General features: G+C 35.3%; 1 protein-coding gene across 1 annotated transcript; it reads right to left on the bottom strand.

Annotated features, from left to right (window-relative positions):
• Positions 1 to 535: 535 nt before the first annotated feature.
• LOC149467477 (uncharacterized) lies at positions 536 to 9,480 on the bottom strand. The gene is made up of 2 exons (XM_089671587.1): positions 9,325 to 9,480; positions 536 to 4,188 (listed from the first exon to the last, which is right to left on the bottom strand). The coding sequence occupies exon 2, from the start codon at positions 4,184 to 4,186 to the stop codon at positions 1,469 to 1,471; it is 2,718 nt and encodes a 905-aa protein (XP_089527713.1). The 5' UTR covers positions 4,187 to 4,188; positions 9,325 to 9,480; the 3' UTR covers positions 536 to 1,468.
• Positions 9,481 to 9,862: the final 382 nt, after the last annotated feature.

Raw genomic sequence — 9,862 nt, forward strand, 5'->3', positions numbered from 1 at the left:
TATTGTAACACTGAGAGAATAGCAACAAAAAATTCAAAAGAAATGCATGTCTAACAAATTATACACTGATTTGCATGTTCATGAGGGAAATAAGTATTTGATCCCCTTCACAAAGCATGACTTAGTACTTGGTGGCGAATCCCTTGTTGGCAATCGCAGAGGTGAGACGTTTCCTGTAGTTGGCCATCAGGTTTGCACACATCTCAGGAGGGATTTTGGCCCACTCCTCTTGGCATATCCTCTCCAAGTCATTAAGGTTTGGTGGCTAATGTTTGGCAACTCGAACTTTCAGCTCCCTCCACAGATTTTCAATCGGATTAAGGTCTGGAGACTGGCTAGGCCACTCAAGGACCTTCATGTGCTTCTTCTTGAGCCACTTCTTTGTTGCCTTGGCTGTGCGTTTTGGGTCATTGTCATGCTGGAACACCCATCCACGACCCATTTTCAATGCCTTGGCTGAGGGAAGAAGGTTCTCACCCAAGAGTTTACGGTACATTGCCCCGTCCATCGTCCCTGTTAGATTTCCAGAGTTATGAAAAAACTCTATTAATATTTCTAGGTTCTTGTAGATGGTTGTGGGAAGAAATCCTTATGAAAACCAGGTCAGTATGAGCAGTGTGACTTTATTTGATCACACACCAAAAATACAAAGTCAATAAAAAACAGTAAATTCAGACATATGTAGCTTAAAATGAAATAAAAATAAAGAATAAATTGCCTTGGATATTAGGAAATAATGTAGTTCCTTTGCATAGCTTAGATAGAAGTTTTCTTGGCCTAGTTTAAGAAATGACCATGTGAGATTCAATTTCTTTTGTTCTTTGTCCAAGCATGTGCTTTGAGTAAGAGTGTGTGAAAAGAATGTCTCTGTGTGTGTGAGTGAATGAAGTGAAGTGTAGTCTATCTGAGAAGCTTCTGCCTCGTTGTTTGAAAAGCTGCATACTTAAAATGCATGAGAAATTAGATCCTCCCATTAAGCTTTGTTTCAAATTCGCGGGCTTCTAAACCACTCCCATAATCAACTCCTAGTTTGAATAGAAACAGATGTTCCCATTCAAACCACCAAGTCATTATCATGATTGACATACAGATTATGAGAAAGGTTTCTGAAGTTCTTATATTACATACAACTGTCAAAATCCATGATTTATGACTACAATTTAAACTCTCAGACTCATTATACGAATTCACAGTATGGTATACATTACATGAGTATTTTAAAAGAAAACATGACTTTAAACCTCTACTGATTACCTAGACTCAAACACAAATAATTCACATCTGACCACTCTAATACAAAACCTCCCATTCACATCCAATTAATAGGGAATATATATATATTCTGCCAGCATATATTTCAAAAACTACTAAAGACCGAATTAAAGTTTGGATATTAAAAAATTAATATTACATTCCCCTCTGAAATATGAAATTCATATTAATTTATAACAAGCACACATCATTTATATCACAAACACTCAGGTTTTGATTTAGTAATCTCAAATGTATCATTATTTGTAACTGAGTCAGCATAACCAGAAAGTAGTTTCCTCTGAAGTATATCTTGTAATAGATTATCTCCTTTTCTAATTTCACTTCTAATTCGCTTATAGAAACTGTTCATTTTACACATCAAACATAATTGAAATATAATACATAATATGATAATAATAAAAATAATTATTACAGGATGTAATAAAATATTTCCTGCTGCAGATGCAATTGAAGTTTTTCCCAACATTGATACAGTACGTTTAAATTTTGACCACCAAGAATGACCTGAAAATTCAGACCATTCATGTTCTATATCTTTTAAACTCCCTTGTTCATGTTTAAATAATATTTCTGCTTTTTGGAGTTCATCTGATAATGCTATCAGTAAACCTTCATCTTTTTGAATAACATTTGCCCAATCTCTCCATGGGAATTCATCCACTTGAGATATATTGTACTGTATGGGAAGAGCACTTATATTTTTCATAAGCATGTTTGTTAAATTCATTCTCATCCCATTAACACTTATTGCTGAAATATCTCCTTCTATACAGAACAAACCTCGACTTAAGTTTTCTGTATGTGTACAAGAAGAGAAGAAGGATTGAACCCTTTCTGAGTCAGACATAACTTGAAAACAAACTTTCTTTTTATCTACAATTGAGATTAACTCAGAAGTGGTTTTAACCTTTTCTATCCTTGCTGAACATAGAGTATGGTTATGGTAACAAGAATGAAATATACCTTTGTCTTGATTAGGTAGACAAATCACTTTAGACTGAAATTGTAAACATGAAGACAGATCTAATTGTTCTAACTCAAAATTATTATCAGTAAATGCAAAATCTGTATATTGCAGATGGTAATATAGTAACTGTGTGTTGCTAACTGGTAATCCCAAGACAGTGATTGGAACCAATATTTGTTCTTTTCCTGCTACAGGAATCATTGAAGAACTATAACATATGTTCTGATAACATCCAATCCACTTATTTACCCACAGATCAGTATGGTTTATGGCATATACATACTCTCTTGGTAAATTTTGTACAATACCTATAGGAGTTATTCCACTTTGAAAAGCTTGAGCTATTATTTTAAAATTTGTGGAATATTCCATCTGAATTTCTAAACATGCTCTGGCTATATGGGAATGCTGTTCACTTGACATTAAATTAAGAGTAATATTCTCTAAGTGTAATATAGATGGACCCATAATATTGGCTGTTTTAATCACCATATTTTCCAATATTTGATTCAAGTTTCTTTGTACTTTAATACTATTGCTTCCCACTAAACCGGCTGTCTCGAGATCAGACTTTAGTGTACTAATGTCCATGCTATTTGTAATACTACCAATAGAACCTATTCCTCCTAAAATACCTTCAACTATACCACGTTTATTCCTGTGAGGATTCCTAATATCAGTACCAAACCATCTTTCAATACCTAATTCCATGTTAACCAGATGTTCTTTACATTGTGGAAACCTTGTTGAGATTTTCCATTCTGAAATGTTAAAGTTCCACACTATAATAACAAACTTTCCTTCTCTCAACAGACGTCTGGTCTGGAAATGGTTAATTTGGAAGGGACTGGCTGGAATAAATTTCTTATCCGTACACTGCGTTCTTTTAGGGGATAGTACAATTACATTTGTATTTACACATTTCTTTGGATAATTTTCTATTGATATGCAGCATTCATATATACCTGTATCATTAATAGATATAGTGTTTTGATGATACACAAAGTTATCATTATCCCAGTTCAAATTACCAAAAATACTTTTATGGATAACATCAGTTTTATCATGAAGAAAACTTCCCAAAAATTCACCATTCCTTTTCCAAGTTAATAATGAATTTTGAGGTAGGTGTATTTGTATATTACACATCAAATTCAGATTATCCTTTCCTTCTACAAGTCTTAATGATTGAGGAGATATTTTTATCTCTGGGACAATCAAATCTACCACAGTAACAATTACTTTGACTTTAGTTTGAACCAAAGCTCTTGTCACTTGGAAATCCCATATTTTCACTATGTCCTCTTTTTCATTACCATTAATATTCAAATGTTCAGGATCAAGAAAGTGTGAATAACTTTGTAATTGATACCAAATATCTGTTTTAGAACTTCCTATATTTCCAGTATTTAACATGTCTATGGAAATATCTCCTGACCAAATAGTAGGTTCATTTCCCTTTAAAACTATTAACCAGTATCCCATATCGGATAAATTACATTCAAAGTTACTAGTTTCGTTATTGATCCTATAAAATCCTTGCATTTTAACAAATTTTGATTTAGACTCTATTTTAGCTCTAACTTCAATATCATTATTATGAACGAAATACAATTCCGAACAACAAGTTCTCCCATAACCTATGCACATATATCCTAGCAAGTCTTCAGCTGTATTAAAGTTACTGTCTTTAGGAAAAAATCTTTTGTTCCTAATAAGTGAAGTGTTTTTCTTATGTAGGGCTTCAGTCTTGTTAACTTCTGCATTGCTGGAAAAGTTTATGTTGTAGATTACTAATATTGTCATTGTCACTAAGAACATAATCAATCCTGTAATAAGTCTTTTCTTTCTACTGCTTTGATTTTCCTTATGTTCTTTTGTTGTAATGTTTATTTTTCTTTGGAATCTGCGATGCTTTGTTTCTTCCGGATTATTGAAATCCATGTCTGCAAAAGAAATGCAGTATCATTATCTCGGTATAAACAATTTGCATTGGTCACTGTGCATCCACATTGTTTGTTGTCTGCGCGCATTTTTTACTGAATTAAGAGGTCTTTGCACTTGTACCATTACTCCTTGAACATCCAAAATATCAAATGGACCTTCCCAGTTGCTTTGCCATGGTCCAGTTTTTCTGAAAGTTTTTACCATTACTTGTCCTCCTTTTTCGAACTTAGAAGAATGTGGAGGAACCATTTTTTGCATGCGAGTAGCTGCATGTGGTACAATAGTGTTCAGATTGTCTTGCAACATCTGTAACCACTTTGTTTTTTCTATTGCCTCTTTTTGCGGCGTTGACAAAAACGGTTCATGGGGAAAAACAATACGCATTTTCCTTCCTGTCATTAACTCAAAAGGAGAATACTGTGTTGCAGAAGATGTTGTACTTCTGACACTCATCAGAACCAATGGTACAGCATCAACCCAAGTATTTCCCCTGTCTAATAACATTTTTGCAATCCTTGATTTGACAGTCCTATTCATTCTTTCCACAATACCTGCAGATTGTGGATGATAGGGCACATGAAATCTCTGTTGTATACCCAAGATTTTACACATTGCCTGCATTATTTTACCTGTGAAGTGGGTTCCTCTGTCACTACTGAGGTTTGTTGGTATACCCCAGACTGGAAAAACATGATTAATTAGCATTTTAGCAGTTGTTAATGCATCATCTTTGCGAACAGGCAAGATTTCAATCCATTTGAAAAAACATCAACTACAACTAAAGCATACCTGTACCCATTTTTACCTGTAGGTAACGGTCCTATATAGTCTAGTTGTAATGTGGACCATGGTCCATCTGCTGGAGGAGTTCTTTGTAATGGAGGTTTTTGACCCTTTGGTCGAGGATTCACTTGAGCACAGATTAGACAAGATTGAACTACACTGTCTACTGTTTCTTCCATTTTGTCCCAGTAAAATTTTTCCTTGAGTATTTCAAGCAATCTTTGTTTACCTATGTGACCTAAGCTTTCGTGATTGTACTTTGTAAATTCTACCTGTAGATGCTGCGGTATAACAGGACGCAGAAACCCGTTTAAGTCATGATACAAAATTCCATATTCACATATAAAGGGAAATTTTGGATCAACCTGAGAAGCAGAAAGAGATGGATCCCTTTTCTGTTCTTCTGCAAAGGAGGGAATCTGTGTGTCTGTCTTCCTAACAACATTAACTGAGACTGGTTCAGACTGAATCACTGGTACTCCGTGTAAAGCTGCTTCCTTTGCTAAGAGATCAGCTGTTCTATTGCCTACACTCATCTCATCATTGTCCTTTCTATGAGATGGAATTTTTACAATTGCATAGGCAATAGGATTTTCCTCTGCTAGCTTAAAAATTGATTCAAGTGTCTCTTTGTGCACTAGGACTTTGTTAGATGCATCTACAAAACCTCTACGTTTCCAAATTGGTAAATAATCTGTCAGGGAACGTACAACATATGAACTGTCACTGTAGATCACTAATGGACTTCTGTTCTCTTCCTTGTCTAATGTCAACACAGTTTTTACTGCTTCAAGTTCTGCCCTTTGAGCTGAAAAATGTCCTGGCAATTTGTGCTGTATGGAATAATTACGCTCTGGATACCAAATTGAATATCCACTGTAATAATTACCTGACATACAGTATCTAGAACCATCAACAAATACGGGTTCATCAATTTTCTCTGCCTCTCTACGGAAAAGAGGAGAGGAAGTTTCTTGGACTTCACATAGACATTCATGTTCTAACCCGTTGTATTCCATCAACTGAGGTAGGACATACTTAGCATTATGTTCAACCTGTATTTGCTTAGGTGATAGAGCCAACAACCATTGAGAAAATCTTTGGTTGGAAACTCCAGGAACATTTTTCTCAAAAAGAAACTTCAAAGTGCTATGTGGAGTTTGTAGAATAATTTTGTTGAATCCTACAATATGCTCTGTTGCTTTTACTGCATAATGTACTCCCACAAGTTGTCTGACACAATCATCAAAACCTTTCTCTACTGGAGTAAGCAGACGTGAGAAGTATCCAAGACTTCTCCAGACTCCTCCCTGTTTCTGAATCAAGACAGCTGAGATTGCAGTTTCTGAAGCATGCACTTGCAAAGCAAATGGTGCTTGCTTATCAACAGTAGCCAAAGCTGGAGCTGTTTGCAAATCATTTTTCAACATCTCAAAAGATTTTTGCTGTATTTCTGTCCAGGGACCAAATACATTTTCCTCATTGTACTTCAACAAATCATACAATGGTTTGGCTTTTTCTGCAAATGATTCGATAAAATCTCTAGAGAAATTTACCAAACCCAAAAACTGTCTCAGTGCTTTGAATGTTGTTGGTACAGGAAGTGACGCAATAGACTCAATTCTTTCCTGTAAAGGCTGTCTCTTTCCTGGACCAATCAAAACTCCAAGAAATTTTACTTCATTTTTCATGAGCTGAACTTTGCGTGTATTCAGCTTGAGACCTTCATCTTGCAGAAGTGTAAACAATTCTGCTAAGAGAGTCCTGTGTTCAGTGTCAGAATTCGTCATAAGCAAGATATCATCTACATATTGAATTAAACAATCAGGTCTAGAAAATTTAGACAAAACATTTGCTAATGCCTGATGAAATATAGATGGAGAAGAATGGAAGCCTTGAGGAAGACGATTGAAACAATACTGGACATTTTTGTGGACAAATGAAAACTTGTATTGGCAACTCTCAGCCAATTTAATACTAAAAAATCCATTTGCAATGTCAAGAACAGAGAACACTTTCGCATTGGCATTTATTTGTGACATGATGTCTGGAGTTTCTGCCACAATGGGTGTACAACTTGGAGTGTATTTGTTTAGCATTCTTAGATCTATCAATAATCTATATGCACTAGGATCATCACGCTTTGCCACTACCCACAAAGGATTATTAGTAACTGAATTAGCTTTCCTGATGATACCCTGTTCCAAAAATTCTTGTATGATTACTGATACAGGTTCATCAGATTCTGGCGGCAACTTGTATTGTTTTAATGGGGGATGGTCTTTGCCTTGAATATTAACTTCAATATTTTTGAACAGTCCAGCTTCATTTTTACCTTGACTCCACAGTTTTTTGTGTAGTTGTACTAACTGTTTCAATTCCAGATTATCTTCAGTATCTGGCCATTTATAGTCAGCATCAATTGCTTCTGTCAAACAGATGCTACCGACTTCACAATAATCTGTTGGGTCAATTACCATAGGCTTACGATTAGCAGAGCCCTGCCAAACAATGCCATTGGCTAAATCAAGTATCCACCCTCTTTGAGACAAAACATCAGCACCAATAATGTTCTCTGATCCTTGACAATACCAAAAGTCTATCTCCATTTGCGAACATCCTGGTATTTCAAAAGACACATTTTTACATTTTTTAGCTTGAACATCACCTTTTCCATTGAAACCTACAACTGTGCATACTGTTGCATTAGATGGAATTGGTATTTTCATGCCTAAAACACTTATTTGGGCTCCACTATCCAAAAGAATTGAAGATTTCTGTCCATTAATTTTAGCTTTTACATAAGGGCGGCCACACTTGTCCAAGAAAATTGGAGCTACATATTCCAGACAATGGAGTTCAACTTCCTTTTCTTTTGCTAGTCATGGTGAAGGTAATAATGGCTGTCTTGAAGTACTGGATGAATGTGAGTTGTTCACATTTCCTCCATTACTAATTGACATTTCACTAATCTCTCTGATCAGAGGAGCGTAGGGTGAAGATGACTTAACTTCCTGTGAACGAATTGGAGCTGACGGTTCAGGAGAAATAAGTCCATTTTCTTTACCCAAATTTCTCATCTGAATGTCTTTCAAAAACTTCCTACACTGCCATTTCAAATGCCCTGGTTTTGCACAATAGTAACAAGTGAGTGGTCTTTGATTCCCTTGTCTTACTCTGTCATTCCTGCGGGGGGCAGCATTTCCTGTCTTGACTTTATCCTGACTCTCAGTCTTAGGATAATTATTCTCAATTAAAGCAATTTTTGGTCTTACATTATTTAGCTTTAATTGTCTCCTAATTTTGTCAATAATATAGGCAGCGTCATCCAAATTATCCTTTTCATTAGCAATCAATAAAGATGCTGGATCAAGGTACTTAAATTTTTTTACAAAATCCTTGACCATAGCAGGGGTCTCATCTTGTAAATTAAAAATCATCCTGTATGCCTTAGAAAATCTGATCCTAAAATCATAAGGGTCATCATTAATAGTAGCTCTTAAGGAGTCTAAAATTTCCAAACTAGGTGTCTCCTCTCCTGTTGTGAACAGTAATAACTGTCGTAGTCTATCAGTAGCATTGCTATGAATTTCTATATCATCCTCATTCATGAAAGGAGTCTTGACTAACCTACGAGCCATAAAACTGGGGATCCACAACCCAAAAATGCGATTTCTTTGCTCATCAGTTAATTGAAACCTATCACAAAAATTCTCAAAAACATCGGAATTATGGAAAGAATTTTCTCTCATGTTATATGCTGGTATATCCTTCAATATTTTCATTAACTGATCCTGAATCTGTAACTTCAACTTAGATGCTCTAGCAAGTAATTTCTGTCTCTGAACAGTAGTCTCACCGCCTTCCTCATCACCCCTGGGTGAGTCCGGGATAAATGAAGCCTGGGCCGTTTCTGATTGTTTTTTCTTCGACACCACAGCTATTTGCTTATTTTTTAATATTGCAACATTTTGAGATTCAATTTCTTGCTCAAGATGTTCAATATAGGTACAAAAAGTTTCACAGTTTGCACAATTGGATTCAACAGTATCCTGCATGTCTGTACTCTGTAAGACATTTTTGCTATCTGTCTTAACAACACAAACCACATTTTTCTCTGGCAATTCAAATACCATAGAATTGAAAACTCTAACTAGCTTCACAATGTTACGCAATTTTCTTTTCATCTTATTAAACGTAAATCTAGAGCTATCAATATCAACATTAGCCTGCATACATTGATCATACATAGCTTTCCATAAACCAGTATCAGAAGCATGGCTAGCTAAACCTTGAAATTCCAATTTACTTTCATTAGCTAATGAATCAATAAATTCCATTTTTCTACTCACCGAATGTAGTAAATTTCCTCTTTTGTCCTGACTTAGAGACTTTTCTGGTCACCACTTGAATCCTCAGATCTCCACAACCAACGTTTTCCGTTCCAGGTTCTGCAATCTTTCCGAAGCTTAATCAATAGAAATAGTTCATCTCAATCCCCTCTGAAGAAGCGAGGATAAATCGAAAAAACGAGGAAAAATCGAATGGCTGGCACCCGCCAATAATGTTAGATTTCCAGAGTTATGAAAAAACTCTATTAATATTTCTAGGTTCTTGTAGATGGTTGTGGGAAGAAATCCTTATGAAAACCAGGTCAGTATGAGCAGTGTGACTTTATTTGATCACACACCAAAAATACAAAGTCAATAAAAAACAGTAAATTCAGACATATGTAGCTTAAAATGAAATAAAAATAAAGAATAAATTGCCTTGGATATTAGGAAATAATGTAGTTCCTTTGCATAGCTTAGATAGAAGTTTTCTTGGCCTAGTTTAAGAAATGACCATGTGAGATTCAATTTCTTTTGTTCTTTGTCCAAGCATGTGCTT

Source organism: Staurois parvus, unplaced genomic scaffold, assembly GCF_062004578.1.
Source record: "Staurois parvus isolate SC_StPar_1 unplaced genomic scaffold, SC_StPar_1.0 ptg000108l, whole genome shotgun sequence".
NCBI classification, from domain to species: domain Eukaryota; kingdom Metazoa; phylum Chordata; class Amphibia; order Anura; family Ranidae; genus Staurois; species Staurois parvus.

Excerpts from the sequence above, each read along its gene's own strand:
- LOC149467477 (XM_089671587.1), bottom strand. The coding sequence starts at position 4,186 with ATGGATTTCAATAATCCGGAAGAAACAAAGCATCGCAGATTCCAAAGA.